Source organism: Neofelis nebulosa, chromosome 8, assembly GCF_028018385.1.
Source record: "Neofelis nebulosa isolate mNeoNeb1 chromosome 8, mNeoNeb1.pri, whole genome shotgun sequence".
Taxonomy (NCBI): domain Eukaryota; kingdom Metazoa; phylum Chordata; class Mammalia; order Carnivora; family Felidae; genus Neofelis; species Neofelis nebulosa.
Window position 1 is genome coordinate 107,966,673 of NC_080789.1, and position 27,827 is coordinate 107,994,499.

General features: G+C 45.0%; 1 protein-coding gene across 1 annotated transcript; it reads right to left on the reverse strand.

The window, feature by feature from the left end:
* Nucleotides 1-2,763: 2,763 nt before the first annotated feature.
* On the reverse strand, nucleotides 2,764-27,827 carry HDHD5 (haloacid dehalogenase like hydrolase domain containing 5). The gene is made up of 10 exons (XM_058682261.1): nucleotides 27,759-27,827; nucleotides 20,522-20,629; nucleotides 20,175-20,438; nucleotides 14,306-14,509; nucleotides 13,130-13,242; nucleotides 11,240-11,333; nucleotides 9,874-9,907; nucleotides 7,519-7,693; nucleotides 3,838-4,026; nucleotides 2,764-3,649 (listed from the first exon to the last, which is right to left on the reverse strand). The coding sequence occupies exons 1-10, from the start codon at nucleotides 27,825-27,827 to the stop codon at nucleotides 3,316-3,318; spliced, it is 1,584 nt and encodes a 527-aa protein (XP_058538244.1). The 3' UTR covers nucleotides 2,764-3,315.

Here is a 27,827-nt window from a genome sequence, read left to right on the forward strand (position 1 = left end):
GGGTAAAAATTCTCTCTTCATTAGGGGCTTTAGAAGGCTCTAACAAAACAGGATGAACAATGTTGAACTTACAATGCTTTGGAAAAGCTTAAGCGATGTACAAATGGAATCTAGCAAGACTGCCAGCCAGATGCAGCCAGATGCCGTCATCAGATGACTGCTAGACAAGGTACTTCTGAGGCCAGAGCTTTACCCACTTGCTCAGGGCACTTGAAGAAATACTCAGTTAAATGCTTGTGGGTCCCAGACACTGGAGTTGTACTACTAGTTGCCTACTCGACATCCATTCTACTAGTCTTCCAAACAGACAGACCCGGATTTCATTTGAGCAACACTGTGCCCTGTCTCTGCTTCCTTGTAGCTACCAGCATCTGTGTGATCCACCTGTAGTCAACCAGACAGAACTGAAGTTCTAAAGTAGAACCTCTGGGAAAGTTCTTTTAAAGGAATCCAGCTCCACTTGCTTTGTCTTCACCTTTTTCTCCATCCTCCTTGGAAGGTGGATGAGCCATCTTGCAATTGGACAAACACACATACTAAGGATAGTAGGCCAAGCACCTGAGTCCTTGATGACACCCTTGAGCTTCTTCCCCAGCCTGAAATGCCTACTCTGAACTTCCTATCGCTTAAAAAAATAACCACCTATTTGCTCAAGCCACTGTAGTCAGATTTCTGTAATAAGCAGCTGAACAAAATCCTAAATGATACAGTACTGCACTTAAAATAGCTCATTTATGACATACACACTGCCAATGCCAATTTTACAGATGAGAAAATGGAAACTTGGAGAAATGAAGGAAATTGCCCACGGCCATATAGCTAGTGAATGACAGCTAGGATTTGATTCCAGGTCTGTCTGACTCCAAGACCCTTAGTCTTTTCACTTCTGCCATAATCCTCAAAGGAGAAGAAAAAAAGAAAATCATGTTTGGGGGCACCTGGGTGGCTCGGTTGGTTGAGTGTCCGACTTTAGCTCAGCTCACGATCTCACAGTTCATGAGTCTGAGCCCTGTGACTGGCTCTGTGTTGACAGTGTGGAGCCTGATTGGGATTCTCTCTCTGCCCCTCCCCCGCTTGTGCATGCATACACACTCTCTCTCAAAATAAATCAATAAACTTAAAAAAAAAAAGGAAGTAGACATAGGTCACGAGTAATAAGGACTATGGAAAAAATTAAGGAATTATGAATGCTATTTGTTATAGGAAGTTGAGGGAGTCTTCTTGGGAGGACATATCCACCAGACACTGAACAAGTGATGAGGGGGGAAAGAGATAGAATGAGCCATGTGGACAGTGGAAGTAAGGCAGAGGGAACCATGAGTGCAGAAGCCCTGGGGGCAGGAATGGGTATGATGGATTGGCAAGGGAGCCAGCAGGGCTAGTACGACATGAAGGGGAAAGAACAGCATGTAGAGGCATTTGTGCTGCAGTAAAGAATGTGGGCTTTTCCTCTGAGATAAAAAGTCATGGAGGGGGGGCGCCTGGGTGGCGCAGTCGGTTAAGCGTCCGACTTCAGCCAGGTCACGATCTCGCGGTCCGTGAGTTCGAGCCCCGCGTCGGGCTCTGGGCTGATGGCTCGGAGCCTGGAGCCTGTTTCCGATTCTGTGTCTCCCTCTCTCTCTGCCCCTCCCCCGTTCATGCTCTGTCTCTCTCTGTCCCAAAAATTAAAAAAAAAAAAAAAAAAAAAAAAAGTCATGGAGGGTTTTGATCCTAGAAGAGGTCAAATTTAGGATTTTGCTTCTGGGCTACTGAGTGGAAAGCAGTGGGGGGGGAGGAGGAGATGAGGCAGGGAGGCCAGACTGGAGTGTGCCGCAACAACGCACGCCAGAGGAGCCAACAGTCTGGAGCAGGGAGGCACTGAAGGCTGGAAAATGCTCACACTCTGGGTACATTCTGAAGGCAAAGTTGCAGGATGTGCTGATGGACTGGCCGTAGGAGATGAGAGAGAAGACAAGGGTGTCTAAGCCTTCAGCCTACTATCTTCAGTGCTGTGTCTACGGGGTGGGGGCTGCAGCAGGACCCAGAGTAGGACCCAGGCTGCTCAGGGTGCTAGGAGTAAGGTCAGACTGCACTCAGCTTTGGACACAGCCAAGCTCTGATACTTCTAGAGTGAGCACAGCTCATCACTCCCTCCTTTGTGAAACATGTTCACTCAGCTTCCTAGACTCTTGTGACTCTATTTCACTGGCCACTCCTTCTCAATCTCCTATGTTTCTTTCCCTCTGAATGACTACCAGGCATCCAAACAAAAGGGTCAGGAAGTCAGTGAGATACAGAGAAGTAAAGAGTATTTTGAGAAGAGGGGAGGGAGTGATCAGCTTTGTGTCACATGCAAATGACTGCTGGAGTAACACAAGGGCAAGAAATGACCAAGGGATTTGGCAACACAGACCATGGAAAGTAAATTGGATTGCTCGTAGAGGAAGGAATATAAGAAACACATTCTTTCCAGAATCACACAGGATTCTGTGTGATTTGTTCTTTCTGAACAAACCATAAGCAAGATCTTTTTTTTCCGTATCAGAGAAGTTGCCAAGTACATACCAAAGCCTGGGCATAACTAATTCCTAGACAGACTCAGGCTTTGCAGGTCGGGGGTGGGTTGGTGGTGGGAGGGAGAACAGAGGTAGGAAAGCAGAGACATCAGCACCTTATGGGAGCAAAATGGCACCAATCTCTTTGCTTCAAGATCACCCACATTGCTCACCCACTACTCTTCCCCCACCGGACTTTCTAGTACCTTCCAAGAAGCACTTCGCAATAGACAGCATAATGAATTTTTATTATGATTATTTCAATTAAAAAAAATAAGCCCAAAAGTCTCTGGGCAATAAGCTAAAATACAATAAAAAGCAGTATCTTAGTGTTAGCGACATACCTTGCTGGCATGCAGTGACGCAGTAGTGCCTTCAATGCAGGCAAGGCTCTGTAGAAATTTCCACATTATTTCCTACCACTTCCCCTTTTTTCAGAAGTCCCTACTGAAATGAGAGATGAAACTGAGGCACAGAGGTAAAGGAACTAGCCTGAGGTCAGACTGCCAGGAGAATCAGACAGGAACTGAGCCCAGAAAATCCTGACTGTTCTACCCAAAATGCTACCCAGATACAATTCTGTGGCTATTGCCCAGCAGGAGAAGAAAAACAGTGTCTTCTTCTAAGTGACCAGTTAATAACACCCCGTGGGGCAGCAGAAAGTGTCACAGGAAGCGGCCCTGACTTGATGCCCAGCGATCTGGGCCAGAAGCTAGTCAGCAGGACTCCCATAATGTTCCAGGGCCCCTCCTGCCCCCTTGCCTCCAATGCACAGCCCTCACTATAAAATCCAACCCTCCTTGTGGAAAACCAGCTGCACCGCCTCGTTCACATCATTCACAATGTGGGATGCCTCCATGAGCCCCGGGCTGAAGCTGAAGTCCCGGTGCCCATGGAATGGAGCCTCCTCTGCACCCTGGACAGGCTGGGTAGGCTCTGGACCCTTGGGATTGTACACACCAGTGCACACCAGGATAGAGGCGCAGCTCTGCGTTGCTGAGGGTCGTTGCCTCCACAAGCCACCAGCCCCCTGCTTCTCTGCCCCATCATGCTTCACCATCTGCAGGTACTTGTGGAACAGGTTGGCACCGTAGACATCAGACATAGGATTATCACTGGCAGGGGTAGCCATACCAGAAAAGGAAAGAGAAAAAAAAACCCAGTTCAGTGTTACAAGGTAAAGAGAGCAAAGGACAGCTGTGGAACTGGCGTGCATTTGATACAAGGAAACAAGGGAGTGAGCAGGTATGGAGGAAGAGCAGGGGGAGCCTTGAAAGGGATGAGAAGCTGGAGCAGCACTTACCCAATAGCATAGAGTTTCCGAATGGGGGCCACCCAGCCCCGCCTCTCCGCCTGCTGCCTGATCAGGTCCTCTGCATACTGGTAAGTGAGGACGCTGGGTTTGCCCATCAGGCCTTCGTATCGCAGCTCTTTGCCCGTCATTTTTCGGTAAATGGTTTCCAGGCACAGCAAAAAGGTGCCATGGCCAAACCTGTCAGAGAAGAGAGCTCAGCAGTTCAGGCCTCCCCTCACAGGCCCTAAGCAGGACCCTATAGCTTTCACTCCAGCACCCTGTTGGTGACAGGTAAGTGAACTTATTTCTAGTAAGAATGACATTACCTATTTTTATGACCTGCTGTTATCTACTAACATTTGTTGAGCACTAGAGATGGCATACCACACTTACCTCTCAGAATAACCCCATGAGAGAGCAGTCATTCCCCTCATTTACAGTGAGAAGACTGAGGCATAAAGATTAAGTAACTTGCCCAACATGGCAGAGCTAGGATTACAACCCAAGCAGTGGGTTGTAAACTTCCACAAACTGAAGTTTAAATTCAGCTTTAAATTTGTGGAAACTACTGGTTGCCATTCTCCCCTTCTTTCTCAGTGTCAATTTGCAGCTTACCATATTGTGACCCGATGTAAAAAGTACTCCCTTGCCTCCACTGCAGCGAGGTGAGCAGCCATGTGAATAAGCTACAGGCAAAGAGGCAATGAAATCAGAAGTGCTGGGCTAAACTATTAGCAAGTGTAAAATTGGGGAGTATAAAATTGTTCCATCCTTCCCCACTCTTCCTGCTGCCTGAATGCTGATATGGCGGCTGGAGTTCAGGCAGTCATTTTGGATTATGCTGTTAAGAGCCAAGGATTGCACAGCAGGAAGACAGAGGGAACCTGTCCCAGATAGGTGGGACTTCCACACAAGCCCTGGACTGCTTACCGCATACTTCTTTAACATGAGAAAGAAAGAAACTTCTATCTTGTTTAAGACACTTTTGTTTCGGGTTTTCATCCCTGGCTGCTAAACCAAATCTTAACAGATGCTGTCCAACATATTAAAGTTGTATTTCACAAATCAAAACCACATTGAGATACCACCTCACACCAGTCAGAGTGACTAAAATAACAACTCAGGAAACAACAGATGCTGGCAAGGATGTGGAGAAACAAGAACCCTCTTGCACTGTTGATGGGAATGCAAACTGGTGCAGCCACTAGGGAAAAGTGTGAAGGTTCCTCAAAAAATTAAAAATAGAATTCCCTATGACCTAACAATAGCACTACTAGGAATTTATCCAAAGGATACAGGAGTGCTGGTGCATAGGGGCACATGTTACCCCAATGTTTACAACAACACTTTCAACAATACCCAAAGTATGGAAACAGCCCAAAAGTCCATCGGCGGATGAATAAAGAAGATGTGGTATATCCATACAATGGAATACTACTTGGCAATGAAAAAGAATGAAATTTTGCCATTTGCAACCATGTGGATGGAACTAGAGGGTATTATGCTAAGTGAAAGAAGTCAGTCAGAGAAAGACAGATATCATATATTTTCACTCATATGTGGAACTTGAGAAAGTTAACAGAACACCATGGGGGAAGGGAAAGGGAAAAAAAAGTTATAGAGGGAGGCAAACCATAAGAGACTCTTAAATACAGAGAACAAACTGAGCGTTGATGGGGGCTGGGAAAATGGGTGATGGGCATTGAGGAAGGCACTTGTTGGGATGAGCACTGGGTGTTGTATGTAAGCAATGAACCACAGGAATCTACCCCCAAAGCCAAGAGCACACTGTACACTCTGTATGTTAGCTAACTTGACAATAAATTATATATTAAAAAAAAAAAAAGAAAATTTAAAAATAATAATTAAAAAACAAATAAACTTGTATTTCAGTGTCACTTATTTATGTGACAAATTTTATTTTCAATTTTTAAATTACTGAATGAAAATTAATCTCGGGGTGCCTGGGTGGCTTAGTCGGTTAAGTGTACGACTCTTGGTTTCAGCTCAGGTCATTATCTCACAGTTTACAAGTTCAAGCCCTGCGTCGGGCTCTGTACTGACAGTGCAGAATCTGCTTGGGATTCTCTCTCTCCCTCCCTCTCTGCCCCTCCCTTGCACACGCTCTCTTTCAGTAAATAAATAAAAACACTTAACAAAAAAAAGAAAGAAAATCAATCTCAAATTTAGTTTATAAAATGAAATTTGCCCCTGGCTATTCAGTTCCAGCCTACATAACCAAACCCCTCTCACCTACTGTCAGCACACACTAACTATAGGAAGAATACTTCAGAAAAAATATCTAACCTCAGCATGCAGAAATATACGTTTTATAAAATATTTATTTATTTTGAGAGAGAAAGAGAAAGCACAAGTGGGGGCAGACAGAGAGAGACAGAGAGAGAATCCTAAGCAGGCTCCATGCTCAGCTCAGAGCCCCGATGCAGGGCTCGATCTCATACTGTGAGATCATGAACTGAGACAAAATCAAGAGTTGGATGGTTAACCGACTGAGCCACACAAGTGCCCTTGCAGAAATATATCTTTTAAAGTAACAAGGGAACACTTGTAACACTCATCTCTTTGGAGTTAATGAGTGACATGACTTCAGTCGCATCAAGTGTTGGGCCTGCTGCCCTCTGTTGATGGATCACTCACAGAGTGCACTGGGAATCAGTAAGTAGCAGAGAAAGAAAACTCTAGACTTTGGGCCTGCAGATTAAGAGCAGCCATACAGTACACAATAGCCATAGCTGCCCTTCCAGGAAGGCCCTCAAGGGCTAGGAAAAGCGCTGCCTAGACTGTTCTTAGCCTCCAAAAAGGACACACCAGATGAGGTTTAAACAGCTGAGCAGAGAACATGGGCCTGCTCAATATCAATGTGCCTTTGAGAAAGTCACTTACCCACTGGGTCTCAAGCTCTCTGGCCTACACAATCATCAGAATAATTATTGCATACCCTGCCCCTACATCTTAAGGGCAGAAAGAAACAACAAAGAACTCGTGCTACAGGGACAATGCAAGGAGCAGCTGTACTGCTGGCCTCAGAAGTCATCCATCATTTGGGCTCCACAGGCAAACACAGCATGTTCTGGGGGAGCCCAGCTGGCTCAGTCGGTGGAGTGCACAACTCTTGGTCTAGGGGTCATGAGCTCAAGCCTCACATTAGGGATTACTTTAAAAAAAAAAAAAATCTTAAAAAAGGGGTACTTGGGTTGCTCAGTCAGTTAAGTATCCGACTTGATTTTGGCTCAGGTCATGATTTCACAGTTCGTGAGTTCAAGCCCCACATCAGTCTCTGGGCTCACAATGCAGAGCCTGCTAGGGATTCTCTCTCCCTCTCTCTCTCTCCCTCTGAAAATAAAATATATAAACTTAAAAAAAATAAAAATCTTAAAAAAAAATAACATGTTCTGTTAAGATTCTGGAGGGCAAAGATCATGCGTTAAAGATCATCTCAACATATCTTCAATGTTCTGTAAGCTATACTTTTCGTTTAATAATTAGAAGTGACCCATTGAAAATCCTCCCAGAAGATTAAGTTTCTGTGACAAATATGGGTTCTGCTCAGGTAGGGGTCTGACCGCCAGAGTACCGACCGCCCAGATGGTAGGAAACTGTCAGCAGGACCACCCAGGCAACAGATGGCAGTGGCCACCACAGTCAAACCCAGAGACTCTGTGTCCTCACCTGGGCATCCTGGCTTCAGCCATCCAAAGGAGATCCATGTTGCTGGCCAGGACAGGAAGATGGGGATAGGGGGCTGTTGCCAGACCAGTCCCAGGGTTCCCATTGCTGAGAAGGACATCCATGATCAGCTGCAGGCTGGTCTCCCAGCGGATTGGCTCCCCAAGGAGGAGTACCCCTTTAAAGAGTAAAGGAATGGAGGTGAGGGTTGCAGGGCACTCTGCCTGCCCTCTGTGGCTGGCAGGAGGAAGGCCCTTAGAAGGCCAGCTGATGCCAGCTGGCACCACCCAACCACAAGCTCTTCCTCCACAGTATACACCCCTGCAAGGGCACAGTTCCCAGAACCAGCCTTCAAAGAGCCACTCACCCATTCACCCAAGGTGAACAAAGCCCAGGACCCAGGAAGGCACTTCCTAAGGGCACCCACTTTTCACTTGTATTCGCCAGTACTTCACAGAAGAGGTGAAAACAAAGAAAACCAGCAGCCAAGTCTCAAGCCTGCTTCCTCCGATTGACTAATGCTCTCCTGACCACCTCACTCACAAGTACCTGGCAAAGGGCTCATCTTCCTCAGCCACTTCTCTCTGAGCCCCAGAGGCCTGTAAACCTAACAGCTAGGACAGGGGGATCCAGAGTGACACAGACCTGCATTCCAAGTCCCTGTTAATTTTCCTTTGTGAATGTGGGCAAGTTATTTACATTCTCTAAGCCTCGGCCTTCCCAAGTATGTAATAACAATACCTACTATCGTTTAGGATAAAAATGATGTAATAAAACACTTAACCCATGCTGGACACACAGCACTTAGCAAATGGTAGCTGCCAATATAAGCTACAAGGCCAGTGACTGAACAAAACCGGTGGTCTCAAGGGGGAAGTACTGCCCCCTAGGGAGGTGTTCTAGAAACTAGAGGGTGTATTTTATTTTTTATGTTTATTTATTATTTTTGAGAGAGAGAGAGAGAGAGAGAGAGCGAGTGGGGGAAGAGCAGAGAGAGAGGGAGATGCAGAACCCGAAGCAGGCTCCAGGCTCTGAGCTGTCAGCACAGAGCCCAACACAGGGCTCAAACCCACGAACTGTGAAATCATGACCTGAGCAGAAGTTGGTTTCTTAACTGACTAGGTCACCCAGGCACCCCTGGAGGATGTATTTTAATTGTAATGATCATGGCAAGGGATCATGGGAGGGGGCCAAGAATGCTAGATGCTCAGAATACTCCTACTAAACAATCAAAAACTGGCCCCTATTAACATTTGAGTGTTCCATCTGACATTCACAAAGGTGAAAAACCTATTTATAATTAATTGAGCTTAAGCCCTAATTTAATTCTACATGTAAACATAAAGTATTTTTTGGTAGAGTTTTCATACACACTCATTTTCCAAAAATGCAACTATCATATAAGTCAAGAAAAGACTGCACTTTATCTTTTCAAAACTTTACCAATAGTTGTTCCCTATTTTGGAAAATCACTTCACCAATGACAATGCTGCCCCTAATTTCTGAGTCACAAATAAAACACACTTATATCACACCTATTACACTTATATCAGGCTGCATTTGTAGCTGTAACATTCATGGTGATTCCATGTTTTGTATTATTATTTCACTACTTTATTATGTCTTCTTGAATAATCATTTACATGTTGAAGTACATATTACCTTACTAAAAAATTTTTGTTTTATCTCTCCCTCTTACAATTAGAGCTTTAGGGGCAGCTGGGTGGTTCAGTCAGTTAAGTGTCTGACTTTGGTTCAGATCATGATCTCATGGTTCGTGGTCTCAAGCCACGCACTGGGCTCTGCACTGATGGTGCGGAGCCTGCTTGGGATTCTCTCTCTCTCCCTCTCTCTGACCCTCCCCGACTCACGCACTCTCTCTCAAAACACATACATACATACATACATACATAAATAGGGCTTATGTTGAACTAGTTAATTTTTAATATACAGTATTATTCAGTATGTATTCAATTAATATACAGTATCAGTGAACTTCACTGCAGAGTAGTAAAGAGGACATTATGGTATTTTGTTATACAAGGGAGAACTGGGTTTAATGGAGCTGTGAAACACTGGTTTAGATAACCTCTGGGGGCCTTTCCATGCTAAGATTTTCTACACTTACAATTTTTCTGGAATACTAAGGCAAGTGACATGGGGAAGGAAAGATTAAAAACAAATGTCTCAGAGGTAGTAAGTGGCAGATCTGAGACTAGAACCCAGACGACCTGACATCCAACGCCCCTAGCAACCCTACCAGTCTGTAGGCACAGAGCGGCACTAGGACAGCCTGGAGGGCCAAAAGGAGAAGCACCCAGAGCCACGCCTATCCATCCCAGCAGAGGACCTCATTACCTTCAATGGCAGGGAAGTCGTTCCTTAGAAGGGGCTGCCAAGAGACAAAGAATAGGCCCATTAATGCCACAGTCGCAGTCCACTACCAGACAGCCACACAACCAGTTTCAAGGGGTAGCAGGAGGAAAGACACACTTTAGACAGATCAAAGACCACCCCCAGGCCTAGTCCAAGCCAAGGAGAAGCCAGATAGGACTGAGGAAAAAAATTTACAAAGAAAAGTAAAGAGAGAAAGAGCAGGGCTACCACAGAACAGTCTGAGGGAACCCACATATGAAAGTCTCCCAGGAGGAAGGGCTAGTCAGCTGTCCTTCTCCAGGACAGGAGGTAAGTTATAAGCCAAGCAAGAGTCTAGAATCAGGTAGCTCAGATGAAGGTAAGCCTATGGAGAAAAGGGAGGCCATCAGGGCATGATGGACCATTTCTCTCAACATGAGATGAGGAGGCAGGAGTCTTCAGTTTACCAATCTCCTGGAGTCCGTTCCTTTTCTAGACTATTAGTCCTGGCACTACTACTAACCAGCTATGTGACCTGGGGCAGGTCCCTTCCTCTGCACGGGGCTCAGTCTCTGAGCTGCTCTAAGATCTGTTCCAACTCTGACATTCTAGTTCTCCACATAATTTGCATGGTCCTAGAAGAAAGCTTTCAAAGGCAATGAAGTGCTCTATTCAATCAGAAAGCTCCAGAGAAAGGACTAAGGCTACATAAACAAAAGTTAAGCTTATTTGTTTATAACTACATTTTTCCATATTTTGACAGTGGTTTGACTTAAACTGTAGGCCATATGACATAGAGTTCACATGAGGAAGGGGGGCCAAAGGCCATCAAGGGCGGGCAGTCATACTCTAAAAGATCAACGAGAGGCTCCGTAACTAGTGATCAGAAGAGATAACAAGTCAAATCAGTGGTTCAAATAAGAGCCAAACCCAAAAGGAATATGGACATACTCAGAATTGCTGGTTACTTTTAAAAGCAAGCTGTTTCTCATAAGGACAACTTTCCATAGCAAGCTTCAGTATAAAGTAGCAGCAATGATTAATTTCACAAAGGTTAATGATTCTCCCAAGCAACACTCAAAAAGCGAGTTGGTAAAATATAAAACTCCTCACTGGAAATGCTAAGGCTTTGAAAGGGATTCTCAGCTAATTACAAACGATGCAGAAAGGAAAGTCCTTAGGAGCCAGTTGCTCTTCTGGGCCATCCTTGTGTATCTGGGGAACAAAATCCTTGGCCAGATATGCCTCTCCAAGATGGATAAGATGAAGTTCTTAGTGGGAGGGGTTGCAAGGCTGGTAAGAAGAACCCATGTGGGGAATAACAGGACAAAACTAAACACGAGACACCCAGGAGCATGCTCATTATTACCGTGGTCTTTGGCCGCCGCTGGAGATCCACCATGTCAAGCACAGGAAAGGCCATTCGCAGCTCATCCACAGTAACCACATTCTCAAAGCCCAGTCTACAGCAAGATTAGGAAAGCAAAGCTGGACACTTCTGGGAGATGCCTCTAAGGTGAGGGGAACCAACACAGTCCCAACCAAACTAGTCCACCCAATCCCCAGACAGGAGTAAACCAGTGAGAGCCCAGACACAGCCCCGCAAGGCCCATGGCAATCCTGGAGGACAAGCCATGACTGCACAGGCAGAGCATGTATGCACACCATCACTGAATGCATCGGTGGTCACTGGGCACACTCCGGTGCCAGGTCCTATGCTGGGCACTACCAGGGCACAGAAGCACACAAGAATCTCTGGCCTCAAGCTCACTACATGCCCAGGGCCCATTTAAACCAGCACTCTGTGAACAGTGCTGCCACATGTGTTGAGTTCAAAAGAGGAGACTCCTCAGTGGGCTGGTAGCTGGACAGAGTCTAGAGAAGTCAGACGTGAGCTAACTCTTGAGGAGAAGCCAGATTCAGACAGTTTGGGGAGCCCACGAAGAGTGGAATGCCAGTGCCAACCAACCTCTCCTCTCCAAGACCTGCCTCCATTTTCTTGTCCTCAATTCCCACTTAAAATCTTAACTGGGCATGGTTTCAGATTACTTTCAAAATGAAACTCTCAAAAATGCTAACAGCAACAACACCTGCAATGACTCTCCTGCCCACATAAATAAGTTCGCTGGCCTCTTGCCCTTACTTCTGAGGTTTCCTTTCCGAGACACCACTCTTCCTCTTCTCATTCCCCACCCTGTCCCAATCCCATCTCCTGCTTTGGGGATCCATGTCTTCCCTGCTCTCTTCAGCATCCTTACCTCCTTCCCCGCATGGAAAACCATAACCATCTCCCGTGGCACAGCCACATCCCTCCATGAAGCCACCAGTCATTCCCACTCCCAGATCCTCCCTTCCCAACACCTGTGACTCTCAGAACCTGTACTGTACTCCTTGGACTTCAATCATGTATCATCTTAAACACTCCTGCATCCTTTCTGGGTGTGCTACTCCTACCTCCTCAAGCATGAACCTTTTGAGGAAGACACAGCCCCATGTGCTTCTCTTGGTCTCCCTGCCCCTGCAGAGCACACAGCACAGGGCTGGTACAGAGGAAGTGCTCAACACAGGTTCACAAAATGAGCAAATGAATAAGCTGCTTGAGTACAGGGACCAAGTCTTCTGCCTCTTGAGTGTACACACACCCAAAAGGTTCACTGTAGATATTAGTTGATAAGTTGATTGAGCACCCCAAAGAACAATGCTAGAGCAGTCGTTCCCAAACCTAATTAGTTTTCTCTTTTAACATACAGATTGCTGATTTTTAATCTCAGACCTAGTAAACCAAGAATCTATATATATTTTTTTTAAGTTTATTTATTTTTGAGAGAAAGAAAGCATGAGCAGGGGAGGGGCAGAGAGAGAAAGGGAAGGGAGACACAGAATCTGAGAAGTAGGCTCCAGGCTCTGAGGTGTCAGCATACAGCCTGATGCGGGGCTTGAACCCATAAACTGTGAGATCATGACCTGAGCCAAAATCAGGCACTTAACCAATTGAGCCACCCAAGTGCCCCCAAGAACCTGTATTTTAAGCTCCCCAGTAGATTCCAATTCAGTGGGCTGGCTTTTGGAAACTATCAGGAACCAGGACCGGCCATACCTGGGAGCCATCCTCCCTCCCTCCAGAGCCTACCACATATCCCATAAGCTCTGGCACCATGCAGTCAGAACACCTCACTATGGTCCCCCCTCAGCCGTGGAAGGAAAAACTCCAGTCCTGTCCTCTCCTCTTCAGCCAGAGCAAGAATCACCAAAAGGATACACTCGGGCATTTTCCACCAGGGGCCCCTGCCCAGACACCAGCATCCGCTTGTTGTGATATTGGGAGAAGAGCTTCATGGGGCTGTGAGAGAGAATGACTTGGTCTGGCTCCACCTGTACAGACAGCCAAAGACAGAGGACAGCAGAGGTGACACAACAGTTGAGGGAAAATAATGGGGAGATAGGTGGCTTCTTTCACTTAGAAAGGAAAAAAATCTGTGCAGAAAAAAAGTGGGGGCAGCCTTTTCTGGCACCCGGACACTTCTAGACACTACCCAAACAGGTGTGAAAAGAACCTACTTTGGCTCTTGCCACAAAAAACAAACAAGCAGGAAATGCCATTAGTCGTGGGTTCTGACCACTCACCAAACCTGTTCTCAGTTCCTCCAACTGGAGACCACAGGGTTTATGTGCATGTTCTTTGTCATTGTCACAGAAATATGCCTCTGACTTTGACTTTCTGTTTTCAGTTCTACTTAAAGACTTAACTTTTTAACATTTATATAATACAAACTCCAACAATGCAGCCAATATTCACAATGTTTTTGGAACCCTCTCTGGAAGGCACAGAAGGGAACCAGTTGTACTCTTTTGCTCTGCATTCACCCCCAAGCAATGTTGAACCCAGTCAATCAGCCACTTTATTTATTCTTTTGGTTCCAAAGGGCTGTTTCCAAAAACTAAATCCACCCTTAACAAAGAAGGATGTGTCAATGTTGATATACCAAGTGGAGCTCCAAATGGGCAAAAAGGGACTGCTTTTGGGGGACAGTGTTCATTCAGTTGTGTACAACGTATTTATGAGAAACAAGAGTGCCACCTGGTATACAGAGATTTAGGAAAATGTGACCCTTGCTTTCCAGGGGCTGACAATCCAAAACAGACAATCCTGGTGCCTAGAAAAGAAATGGATACAAAGACAGCAGACTGAAACTATCTAATCCATGGGCAGGATTTTTGTGCTCAACGCATAATGATATATAAAAAAATGCCCATGCTGATGAGGCTCTACTCATGAGTCTAAGCTTGAACTTCAAGTTATTTTCTAGTACTGACCCAACTGGCCATGCCCGAGGGCTATGCAACACTGCCCAAACCCAGGAAAGGCAGCTTAGAGTTGGAAGGGGGGTGCCACCAGAACCACGTCTTTGGGCTTCCATGTCTCCACCTGCCTCACCTTGAACCCCAGCAGGGCTGACAGCTCCTGGGCTTTGCTCTGTTGTAAGATGTTCCCAGCATTCGTGACAAAGACCACGGGCACCCGCAGCTGCCCATGAGAGTTCACCAGCCTACGGAATGCTTCCAGAGCAGCAGGGATCACTCTGTGACCCCGCACCAGCACTCCATCGATGTCCAACAGGAACCCAAAAGTGGGCGCGCTCTGCACAGTGGAAAGAGAATCACCACAGCGTGAGTCAAGAGGCAAAGGGGAAGAAGGAAAAGACCCTTACAAAATGGTGTGCCTCATTATCCCCAGGTCACCTAGAGCTTTGAATAGAAAATGAGGACATGGAGGGCACCTGGGTGGCTCAATCGGTTAAGCATCTGACTTCAGCTCAGGTCATAATCTTGTGGTTTGTGAGTTCAAGCCCTGCGTCGGGCTCTGTACTGACAGCTCAGAGCCTGGAGCTGCTTCAGATTCTGTGTCTCCCTCTCTCTGCCCCTTGCCTGCTCATGCTCTGTCTCTATCAAAAATAAATAAACATTAAAAAAAAAAAAAAGAAAAAGAAAATGAGGACATGGGATTTCTGATAAGGCAAATCCATCTATAAAAATGAATTAGTCCCTTGTCATGTATTTTTAAGGATATAAGTATTTGGTTAAAACTATCTTTACATAATTAATATAAAAGAATTTTTAAGTGGAAAATACAGAAATTCAAAAACATTCCAGCACTTTAACATAACCAATCTCATCTCTTTGTTTTCTTCCATCCAAGTACTAACCAGGTCTGACCCTGCTTAGCTTCTGATTTCAGATGAGATTGGGTGTGTTCAGGGTGGTATGACCATAGACTCTTCTTTTTCTATTCTTATGCTTATCACATAGCTACAACTAAACTTTATATGTTCGATTTTACATCCTGTTCTTGCTTGACATTCAAATATTTTTATCTGTTACAACAGCCTTCATAATCATCTTTTACAATTTTATTACAACACACACGGAGTTAAAAAAAAAACAATTCAATTGCTATAGATGATATAAAAAATTTCTCAAGTTTCTTGTCTCCTTCTTCCACTTAGTGTTGTTTCCTATCTTGTATGTTTCCAGGAACTTTTTATAAATCTATAGTAATAACTTCTTATCTGTTAACTAACACACAATGGCATTATATTTTATTTTCTTTTCCTTCTGACCTTTTTTTTTTAAATACTTTTGGTATCTCTTATTTATCTTTCCATATCAATATACATAGTTCTATCTCCTAAACATCATTTCTAGCTACATAATTCTCAGTGAATACTCCACTAACATTATATTTCCCCCTATTTTGGATACTTACGTTTTCCTACATTTTTGCTACTATGAATAATGTTATAAAGAACTTCTTCATGATTACTGGTTTTTCCTTAAGCTAGATTCATAAAAGTAGGAGTAATAAGTCAAGAGTGCAGGGGCACCTGGGTGGCCCAGTCAGTTAAGTGTCTGACTCTTGATTTCAGCTCAGGTCATGATCTTGCAGTCTGTGGGATCAAGCCCCATGCTGGGGCATGGAGCCTACTTGGGATCCTCTCTCTCTCTGCCTCTCCCCCGCTTGTGTTCTCTCTCTCAAAATAAATAAATACACTTAAAAAAAAAGTCAAGAGTGCAAATATTTTGGGACTCCTGGGTGGCTCAGTCAACTGAGTGACTGACTTTGGCTCAGGTCATAATCTCACAGTTCATGAGTTCAAGTCCCCACATCAGGCTTCTTGTCAGTACAGAGCTTGCTTCAGATCCTCTGTCCCCATCTCTGTCCCCTCCCCCCTCTAAAAAATAAACACTTAAAAATAAAATAAAATCATCTTAAAAAAAAAAAAGAGTACAAACATTTTAATGATGTGTAACCTATTGACAAACGTTTTCTAAAAACATGTATCAGGGCACCTGGATGGCTCAGTTGGTTAAGCATCCAACTTCAGCCCAGGTCATGATCTCTCACGGTTCATGAGTTTGAGCCCCACACTGGGCTCTGCACTGACAGCTTAGAGTCTGGAGCCTGCTTTGGATTCTCTGTCTCCTTCTCTCTCTCTCTGCCCCTCCCCTGCTTGTGCGCTCACTCACATGCGCTCTCTCATTCTCTCTCAAAAATAAATAAATACTAAAATAAAATAAAAATGGGGCACCTGGGTGGCTCAGTCGGTTCAGCATCGGCCTTCAGCTCAAGTCATGATATCACACACAGTTCATGTGTTCAAGTCCCGCATCAGGCTCTCCTTGCTTCGGATCCTCTATGTCCCCCTCTCTCTGCCCCTCCCTTGCTCATTCTCTCTTTCTCTCTCTCTCTCAAAATAAATAAACAAACTTAAAGCTTAAAGTAAAAAAATAAAAACATGCGTCAACTTACACGGCCACTGGTAATGCACTTTATGCTTGCCGATAATAATTTTCATATGTATCAAAGAGTTTGTTAATTATCAAAGGTCCTGTTAATTTAAAAGTTTAAAAATGATGGTATCTCTCTCAATATGTATTTCTTGGGACTTACAAAGTTGAACATTGTCCTTTTTAAGTTTATTTATTTTTTTTTAGTAATCTCTACAACTAACATGGGGCTCCAACACACAACCCTGAGATAAAGAGTCACATGCTCCTCCTACTGAGCCAACCAGGCACTCTGAACATTGTCCTTTTTTTAAAAAAAAAAATCATTCTTTGGACGCCTGGCTGGCTCAGCTGGTGGAGCATGTGACTCGACCTTCGGGTCATGACTCCAAGCCCCACATTGAGGAAAGAGATTACTTAAATTAAAAAAATTGTTTAGGGGGCACCTGGGTGGCTCAGTCAGTTAAGTGTCCAACTCTCAATTTTGGCACAGGTCATGATCTCAAAGTCATGGGATCAAGCCCTGCAGAGGGTTCTGCACTGACAGCGCGGAGCCTGCTTGGGATTCTCCCTTTCTCTCTCTCTCAAAAATAAACATTAAAATAAAAGGATAGGATATTAAGTTATATTAAGGAATTACTAATGTTGTTAGGTATGACAGCATTGTAGTTATGTTTAAAATGTCATTTTCTTAGACGTACACACAGAAGAATCTGAGGGTAAAGTGATAAGAAATCAGCAATTCATTTTAAAATCTTACAGCTGGAAAAAACAAAAAATAAAAAAATAAAAGCTTAACACTGGAAAAAAAGAGAGGGGAGGAACATAAGCAAAACAAGTGTGGCAAACTGTCATTAACTGCTAAATCTGGGAGATGGTTATATGGGTTCATATTATTGGTTTTGGATTTTTGAAAACTTACATAGTTAAAAAAAATAAAATGTCTCATTTGTGCTGATGGCTACAAAATTTAACCATACATAGTTTTAATGCCCATATCCTAAATAGCCACAAAAGTTGCTCTCTTAGAAATAAGAATCCACAGACCCTGCTACCGAAAACCTTTTTCAGGACAATTTAGCAATGTCTTTAAGGCTCCCTCATCTCTAACTATATAAATGAGTAATCATACACCACCAACCCTTAGATGAATGTATACAGAGAAACCAAGCACTCAGTAACAAGAAAGTGAAGGTACAATTGTAACAAATGTGCCACATTAACACCCAGATATTAGTAACACAGGAAACTGGGGGAAGGGGGAATATATATAGGATTCCTCTACAGTTTCTGTTCAATTTTTCTGTAAACCTAAAACTTTTCTAAAAAATAAAGTTTATTAAGTTCTTTAAACAAAGTTATCTATATAGAAAGAGACCTCCTTTCTGTTTTTTTTTTTTTTCATTTTTCTTTTCATTCTCTTCTGTATCTGTGTTCTGATTTTTCTTCTGCTATCACTTGTTTTGTTATCTTTTGTTTTTAACTAGTCCTGGGTATTAGGCCAAATCCTAAAGTTCTTATCTGTGGCACTGATAAAATGTATGGTTTAGGTTTAGGTTTTATTTTTAATGTTTATTTTTGAGAGACAGACAGACAGACAGACAGACAGAGAAAGGGGAGGGGCATGGAATCCTGAATCTGAGCTGTCAGATTCCGATGCAGGACTCAAACTCACCGGCCACAAGATCATGAACTAAGCTGAAGTCAAGACACTTAACCAACTGAGCTACCCAGGTGCCCCAAAATGTGTGGTTTTAAGATTAGTTTGAAGTGAAGGGACTACTAAGATGTTCCTTTGTATTTTTGCTTCTAACCTGGAATTGGTTTGGTATGTTTTCAACAACAGCATTAGAACTGTCTACTGTCTACTCCAATCACTTCCACATTTAAGAGAACTTACTATCTGCCAGTCATTGTGCAAAGTACGCTACATATATCAGAGAAAATACCCTACAGATATTCTTACAAAAACACTGCATGGTAAGTAATATCCTCAATGCATAGATGGAGAAATTGAAGCTTAGGAAGCTAAGTAATTTGCCTTAAGTCATTTACTAAACAGTACAGGCAGGATTCAATTCTAAAGCTAGTACTCTGAAATGCTGACGCTACATGTCTTTCTTCCCTTTTTCTACTCTATCAGAAAGTCACTTGGAAATATCACCTGCAAAGACGCTAGAGTCAATACAATCGTTATAAGACAAAAAGTCCTTTTACCAAAATAGTCTCATTCCATGCTTCCAGCATGGCCACTTTTAGCTCTGTGGCACTAGTCAAGTCACTTAACTTCTTTGAATCTTAGCTGCTCCATATGCAAAAATGAGAACAGTGATAACATAGCTGTTAGGAGCTAGGACTCTGGCACCATACTGCCCTGGATTCCGGATTCTACCACTTACCAGCTGTACACCCTTGGGCAAGTTGCTTAACCTCTCTGTGCTTCAGTCCCTCCATCTGTAAAATGGAATAACAGTACTTACCTCATAGAGTTGTCATAAAAATTGTATAAATTAGTAATTGTGAAGTGTGTGGCACAAAGTGCTGTTTTTAAAAATAAGTATTTAAAATCATCAAAGGGTTACCGTGAAAGCACTACATAAATGTACAATACTATCATCATTACACACAGAAATTGTGATTTTAGAAAACGAAGTAATCCTCTTAAAAAAAAAAAAAAAAAAAGACAAATGGCCCAGGGGGAAGTGAGGGTGACAGATCTGACTACCTGCCTTATTAGGGTCCTGGCACAGTTGTCCACCAGCTGTTTGACCTTACAAAGAAAAGTACTTAAAAACTTGACTCCAAGCTTCAGCTTCCTTACTACAGGGTTATATCTACCTCCAAAGTTGTGGAATTATCACTTAAGCACCGGGACAAATTGGGGACCCTGCACCAGTTCTCTTCCTCTAGCCCCTCAGAGCTTCCCCTACATTCTGCATGTAACAGAGGCTCATTATAAGCACGGCCCACAAGTGAATGGAACCAAAGTAAAAAAGTCGCACAAAACCCACATTTATCTCTGGGCTGTCCGTTTATATAGGCGCGGATCCCAGAGGGGAGTCTATCGCGAGTCCCCAAATCTCTTTCAAATGTAGCTGAAATATCAAAACCGAAAGATTCTCATCCTGAAAAATCACAGAGGAAATGCAAGAATCACACTCTGACCAGGAAAACAGAAACACAGAAATCGCGGAGTAACTTTGGAGATGAAAGCAGCGAACGGCCAAGAAACAATCCTGGTGCGCGTTTTGGGTTTGTTTTGTTCATTCTCTAGCTGGAGTAACTTTTCTTTCAGGCCGAAGGCACGGCAAATCCCCTGACTGAGGGGGAGGCGGGACGCGCCAGGGACACTCGTGCTCTGGGAAAGAACGAAGCGCACCGAGGTCAGTGGCCTAGTAAAAGCCATTTCCCAGGAGGCCGGGGATGCCGGAGTGGCCCGGCCCCTCCCTCCCTCCCGGCGGCTCCGGCCCCATCCCCAGCCCTGAGGACCTGCTCGGTGGGAACCTGGACTTTCTCACCTGTGCGGAGTCCGCGGCGTAACCTCTTCTGGGGCAGCGGCCCCTGAGCCCCGCCGCCGCGCGCGCCGCCCCCCACCAGAGCCCCGGCACCGCACCGACCGCCGCCAGGCTGCGGAGCACAGCCATCCGGCCGCCCGTCGCGCGCACATGCAGACAGTCGCCACGGCCCGCGGCCGTCCCCGCCCACGTCCCCGCTGCGCAGCCAATCAGCGGCCGGGGAGCTCTCGGGCCGATCGGTGCCCGAGACGTCTCGGGAGTTGTAGTCTAGAGTCCGTGTCTGGAAGCGCGGTGAGGCGCGAGCCAGTTGGGGCTAGGGGTGTGGCTGAGTTCTGAGTCAAGCTGGGCACCGGGTTGAGCACGAGCGGGGCGGGGCAGGCCAGGGGCAGCGGCAGGAACAGGGGCCGGTACTCAACCAGGTGCAGAAAGTTCTTGCCCGGCGGGCCGTGGTGGGGGTTCTGTTGGAGCGAAGAGGCGCAGGCAAAGTCTGGCCCTTAGTAGACGGACACTTGGGGTGACAGGCCAGTATGCACGGCCTATGTACCTGCGGAATTCCTGGAACATGCGTTTCAGACTGAAGTCCCAGCTCCCTCAACCTTCGGCGACTTTATGAGAGAAAAGAAACTGTGGAGGGAATCAATCCTTATTTGCAAGGGGGAGGGAGAGGCAAAGTTTTCTTTTGATGTTCAAGTTCCCTGAACACCAATCAAGGAATTCTTGTAGGATACCAATTATTCATTCTTGTAGTCTTTCAGTAAATATTTGCTATGGTCCTCCTTCCTGCCCGGCTGTGTGCTAATTCCTGGGGAGACTATATGCATAAATAATCCTGCAAACTTACACTTTGTAGGGAGGTTGAATCAGGACTAGAATACAAGGGAGAAAATAACTGTCCCAAAAGAGGGTCAGATAACTAAGCGAACACCTTTGCTTTTGAGCACGGCTGTTTGTACCATTTGAAATGTGTAAGATGCCCCCTTTAAGACCTTTGATCTGTCCCCTGGATATAGTTACACCAAGAATGGCTGAGTCCACAATATATTTAGCATTAGGTAAGAGGAAACAAGGGGGGCGTCAGGGATGGACAGAGACTGTGCTAACTCAGAGATTAGTTAGCAATATCCTCAGATCTTCAACTTCGAAGGCCAAGATCTTAATTTTGTCAGTTCAGATGCAACTGAGCAAGATCTGGCAGACTGATTCACATTAACTAAACCCATCATAGCCCAACTCATAAACTCTGCCAGGGTATGTGGCTTTCCAAGATTGAAATGTTCCTAATCTCTTCCTGCTATCAAACTACCTAGAAACTGCTTTAGCAGGTACAAGATTTCTTGGTGTAATGATTTTAAAATGTCCACAATTTATTTGACAATCCTCTTCTAAAAAGGTGTTTAGTCCCCTCCTATTGAGTATGGGCTGGACTTAATGCATATTTTTAAAAATTTTTTTAAACGTTTATTCATTTTTTGATAGAGACAGAGCGTGGGTGGGGGAGGAGAAGAGAGAGGGAGACACAGAATCCGAAGCAGGCTCCAGACTCTGGACTGACAGCACAGAGCCCTGCTCAGGGCTCAAACTCACGGAGTGTGAGATCATGACCTGAGCTGAAGTCGGACACTTAGCTGACTGAGCCACCCAGGTGCCCCGGACTTAATGCATATTTAATAAATAAAATGAAGCATGCATAAATGTAAGTAATTAATAAATAAATAAATTTTAAAAATGAAGTAGAAGTAACACTGTGATTGCCAAGGCTAGGTCCTAAAAGATACTATGGCTTTTCTGCCTTGTTCTTGTTTGGCTCATTCATTCTAAGGAAGTCAAATACACTTAAAGACACTCAAATGCACTTAAAGACGCTCAAGCCAACTCTCTGGAAAGGCCCACAGGGTAAAAACCTGAAGCCCCCCCACCAATAGTCATGTGAAGAAAGCCATCTTTCAGGCAGATCCTCCAACCCTCATGGACATCTTGGCCAAAACCTCATGAACAACTGTAAGACAAAACTACCCAGCCAAGTCACTCTTGAATTTCTAACCCTCAAAAATTAGGAAATAATAAGTGTTTGTTGTTTAAGCCAGTAAGTTTGGGGGTAATTTATTGCACAGCAAGAGGTAACTAATACGCTTGATGATCACAATTATATCATAATCACTGCTATTCCATCTCCAGAGGTTTTGCAACCTGGGTCACTGTGTTCTGTATCTGGATCTGCTTTGCTTTCTATCTTCCCCACCTGTGCACTGAACTCCATGAAACTTGAGCCATCCCTGGCAGGAATCAGAAGTAGCCTGGTTTGTTTCAGGAAAGGTGACAGAACACGTATATCTGGGAGGTTCCGATATGGCTATTGTAATTAATACTCTCTGGGTATTTGTGTATGGGTGTGTGTGTGTGTTTAAATATTGGTAAGTCTTCCTTAGATTCTCTAGGAGTTCATAAGCCAGAAACGATTAAGAAAAATCCTTGAGAGCAAGGTGCCTCTCTGATTCACCTTTGTCATCCTCATAGGTCATATTGTGGTAACTTGCACTTGATGGGTGCTCAATTAATATTAGTAGGCAAATGAATGAATATCCATACTCCTGCTGCCCCTATAAACTTGTTCACATATATTTGTATGTGCACCTGAGTGCATAAGCCTGCTCATATCTACGCACATACTTTGTGTTAGTTAGGACTAGGATTGGCTATAAGTAACAGAAACCTCCAAAGAGTAGGGCTTAAATAAGGTAGAAATTTGTTTCTTTCATAGAAACTAAGTTGGGAAAGAACAGTGAGGCTTGGTATTGTGACTCCATCAGCTGATTAGCTACCCAGGCTCCTGTTTTGCTCCTTTACTGTCTTCACTGCACAGCTTCCACTTCATGGTCCAAGACAACTGCTCAAACCCAGATATTATGTTCATATTCCAGGCATCAGGAAAAAAGAGACAAAAAAGGGTATGCCATCTCCCTACAGGTAAAATTTCCAGAAGTCTTACATAGGTATACCTCATTCTACTGCACTTCACAGATAATACATTTTATAAAATGTTTGTTTATTTATTTTGAGAGAGAAAGAGCATAAATGAGGAAGGGGCAGAGAGAGAGAGAGAGAGAGAGGGAGAGAGAGGATCCCAAGCTCTGTGCTGACAGCACAGAGCCTGACGCAACACTTGATCCCACGACTGCAAGATCACGACCTGAGCCAAGATCAAGAGTCAGACACAACCACCTGAGCCACCCAGGTGCCCCCAGATAATGCATTTTCTGCAGATTGAAGGTTTGTGGCCACCCTGCTTTGAGCAAGTCTATCAGTGCCATTTTTACAACAGCGTTTGCTCACATCATGTCTCTGCATCACATTTTGGTAATTCTTGCAATGTTTCAAAATTTTTCATATTATTATATTGTTATGGTGATCTGTGATAAGTGATTATGACTTGCTGAAAGCTCAGATGATAGTGAGCATTTTTAGCAATAAAGTATTTTTTAAATTATGGTATATCAGGGGTTTTTCTTTACACATAGTGCTACTGCACACTTAGTAGACTACAGTATAGTATAAACCTAACTTTAAATGCACTGGAAACCAAAAAATTTACTTGACTTGCTTTATTGTGATATTCACTTTGTTTCAGTGGTTTGGAACTGAACTCACAATACCTCCCAGGTGTGCCACATCTGCTTATACCTCACTGGCCAAAACTTAATCACATGGCCACACCTAGTGTCAAAGAAAGTTGGAAAATGTAGCCTTGTACCTGGTTAAAAATAGGGGTGTCCTTTTCCACATAAAAAGAGAATAAAGGGAGGTGCTTCAGTGGCTCAGTCTTTTTTTAAATTTTTTTTTTTTAACGTTTATTTATTTTTGAGCCAGAGAGAGACACAGCATGAACGGGGGAGGGGCAGAGAGAGAGGGAGACACAGAATCGGAAGCAGGCTCCAGGCTCTGAGCCATCAGCCCAGAGCCCGACGCGGGGCTCGAACTCGCAGACCGTGAGATCGTGACCTGAGCTGAAGTCGGACGCTCAACCGACTGAGCCACCCAGGCGCCCCTTCAGTGGCTCAGTCTTAAATGACTTTGGCTCAGGTCATGATCTCATAGTTCATGGGTTCAAGCCCCACATCAGGCTCTGTGCTGACAGCTCAGAGCCTGGAACCTGCTTCACAGTCTATGTCTCCCTCTCTGTCTTCTCTCTATGCTCCTCCCCGCTTGAGCACGTGTGTGCGTGCGCTCACTCTCTCTCTCTCTCAAAAAATAAATAAATAAACAGTTAAAAATGTTTTTTTTAAGGGGGAATAAAGGAAATTGGCATTTTATGCCTCATACTAGGAAGCAGACAAAAAGGCTGGAATGCCTCCAAAAGAGGAAGGGCTGGAATGCTGTGGCTAAAAGAGAGTGGAGGATGGGGAGCAGACAACAGGGGAGGTGGGTGGATGTAGGTGGTGGTTAGTAAAGGGACATACACACACACACACACACACACACACACACCACACACACACCACACACCACCCCCCCAACCCCCCACCACACACCACCCCCCCACACACACACACACACACACACACACGGCTTTCCCCAGGCCCCACCCAGTCTTGCTGAGGGAGAATTTTGAGTTCATCTCTGCTGGGGAGTGATACCCATTCCCTTCTCCTCATGTTTTCCTAAAGAAACAACTTCTATTAACAGTACTACTAGCCTCTTTTTACCTGGGGCAGAGGACTTTCTTGATGGGTGGGCTTTTTACCTGGGGCAGAGGACTTTCTTGATGGGTGGGCTTTTTACCTGGGACATGACTTTCTTGATGGGTGGGCTTGTAAGAAAGAACTATGTGCATGTGACTCTGTCCTTTCTCCCTTTGGGAAGCCAGCCCATTGATAGGACTTGGTGTTCCAGACTGCCCCTGTGGTGAGGAGGGCTGGGTTTTACACCTGTGCCTGAGACCTCTGGATTCTTGTGATTCAAGGGTAGAGGGGTAGCAGGCCCATTTTGTCTCCCAAATAAGCCATGTTCTCCAACAGGCTTTTAACAGTAATAAGTCAGATATTTATTCCATCTCTCCCATGTCTATTCTTCAATGGAATCAGATTTAAGCAGGAAAGTGAAGAGCATTTATGGACTTACCCTTAGAGCCTCTACCCCCACTGGTTCCAGACTAGCAACCCCTGGCAATTAGCAGATTAACTGGCCACCCAGTGGTAGGGAGGCTCCAGGGGCCCTGGTCAGCTCCTGGCCCCTCCAGGCCTCTGGAGGAAAGGAATAACATCTTTGGCACCACAATTAAAGCTAATGACTTGAAAATTGGACAACACAGACACAGCAAGTTGAAAAAATTCACTGCATATAAATAGCTGATGCTTTCTCCTATCCTGAAAGCAAGTTTTTCAAGTGGGAAGGAAGGCCAGTACTAAAGACACTAGATGACAATGACAGGAGCAAAGCAAAGGCCCAAAGAGGGTCCTGAAGGCTTGGAACTTCAGCACATCACAGGGCTTCCTGCTCAGGCTCACCCTTCATGTTCTCTAGCCCATTGGTCTCCCCTGCTCAGAAAAATTCAAGACAGGGGATGTGGCCATGCTAATCCTGGGCTAAGGGTGACAGGACCTTCCTTCAGTACAGCTGAGCCCGAGTCTAGAAAAGAAGGCACTTCTGAGGACCTGTGTGGGCTTTCCTGGCACCAGTGCTGCAGCTGGTCACCAACCTGGTGACCCAGTCTCAGATGAATTATGTGACCCTAATTTGTAGCCAGGTGATATTTACAGAAAAACTTTAGGGGCAGGGCACCTGGATGGCTCAGTCCCTTGAGTGCCCGACTTCAGCTCAAGTCATGATCTCACGGGTTGTGGGTTCGAGCCCCGTGTCAGGCTCTGTGCTGACAGCTCAGAGCCTGGAGCCTGCTTTGGATTCTATGTCTCCCTCTCTCTCTGCCCCTTTCCCACTCACACTCTGTCTCTTTCTCTCAAAAATAAATAAACATTGAAAAAAATTAAAAAAAAAAAAAAAAAAGAAAAACTTTAGGGGCACCTGTGTGGCTCAGTCAGTTAAGCATCCTACTCAGGTAACGATCTCATGCTTTGTGAGTTCAAGCCCCACAATGGGCTCACTGCTGTCAGTGCAGAGCCTGTTTCAGATCCTCTGTCCCCCTCTCTCTCTGCCCCTTCCCTGCTTGTGCGCTCTCTCTCAAAAATAAATAAACATTAATATAAATAAACAAATTAAAGAAAAACTTGAAACCCCCCAGGCTAAAGTACTTTATCCTTGAGTGCACTCATTCAGACCTTTGCCCTCCTTACCCCTGGCTGCAGAGAGGGTGGAGGGGTGACTTTCTGACACTTTGTCCCATCTGTAGAAGAAAATGAAGAACTCACGGAGCCATCAGTCCACACTGATGGGTTCTCCTCACAGCCCCATGCTCCTGCTCAGATGCTCCTTGTCCCCAGCACTGCCAGTGTTCCTTGCCTTTGCCATGTGCTGTTCCCTTTCCTGTTCTCTCCCAGTCACTCACCACCTGCTCCAGGGCACTCCAGCCGGAGAAGCTGGTTGACCCAGAGTGTGTGTAAGCTGTCCTGAATACAAAGCCGGGTTGTGCTTCAAGAGCAGGCTGTGAGGAGAGGGCTCCTCAGAGACTCAGGATATAAGCGGGCAGCTCAGCTTGGCACACCAGTCTTGTTCCCCCTGCCACACCTGTGCTCTGTCCAACATGTCCATGTGAAATGCAAGCTGATTTCTGAGGTGGGGATGGCAATTAAATGGAAAGGAGAGGGGTAAACGAAAGAAGGGGTAAACTGGAGAGGAAGAGTAGAGAGAAAAGCAAGAAACAAGACTGATCAAGAAAATGCTAAAAATCCTACACACAGAAGAGTGAAGGAAGAGGAAAAAAACAGCAGAACGGAGAATCCTAAACATCTTGGAAGCATGTGATTCCAAGTGAACCCTTGGGCTGGATTCTCAGTAGCCCCAGGGGTCTACCACCCCTTGCTCAAAGCCTTGTGGCCCTTCCTCTGACTTCCTGCTACCTGCCCTTCCTGAGCTCTTTTGTCTTTTTTTGTTTTTTTAATTTTTAGACTAGTCAAGTAAAGCAGTGGAAGTGGAGAAGGAACAAAGAAATTTGTAACTGGCTGTGATCAATTAATTGTAAAACCACTGTACCCAGACCAGCCCCTCTTAGGCATTTTCAGCTCCTCAGACCTTCCCTGGACTGGATCCCCAGGCTGCCCTGTACTTCTGGGTCAGGGCAGCACCAGGCCGCTCCAAATATAGTTAGTTCATTGTTCATTCCCTCCTTTTTTTTTTTTTTTTAAATTATTTTTTTTAATTTTTTTTTCAACGTTTTTTATTTATTTTTGGGACAGAGAGAAACAGAGCATGAACGGGGGAGGGGCAGAGAGAGAGGGAGACACAGAATCGGAAACAGGCTCCAGGCTCCGAGCCATCAGCCCAGACAGAGCCTGACGCGGGGCTCGAACTCACGGACCGCGAGACCGTGACCTGGCTGAAGTTGGACGCTTAACCGACTGCGCCACCCAGGCGCCCCGTTCATTCCCTCCTTTGAGGAGCCCTAAGGGGAACATTTACTCACTGCAGCTCAGCCCTCACACTCTTCTGCCACTGGCCCTCAGGGATCTTCTGAGGAGAACCCACAGGGCCCCATCCTGCAAGCTCCAT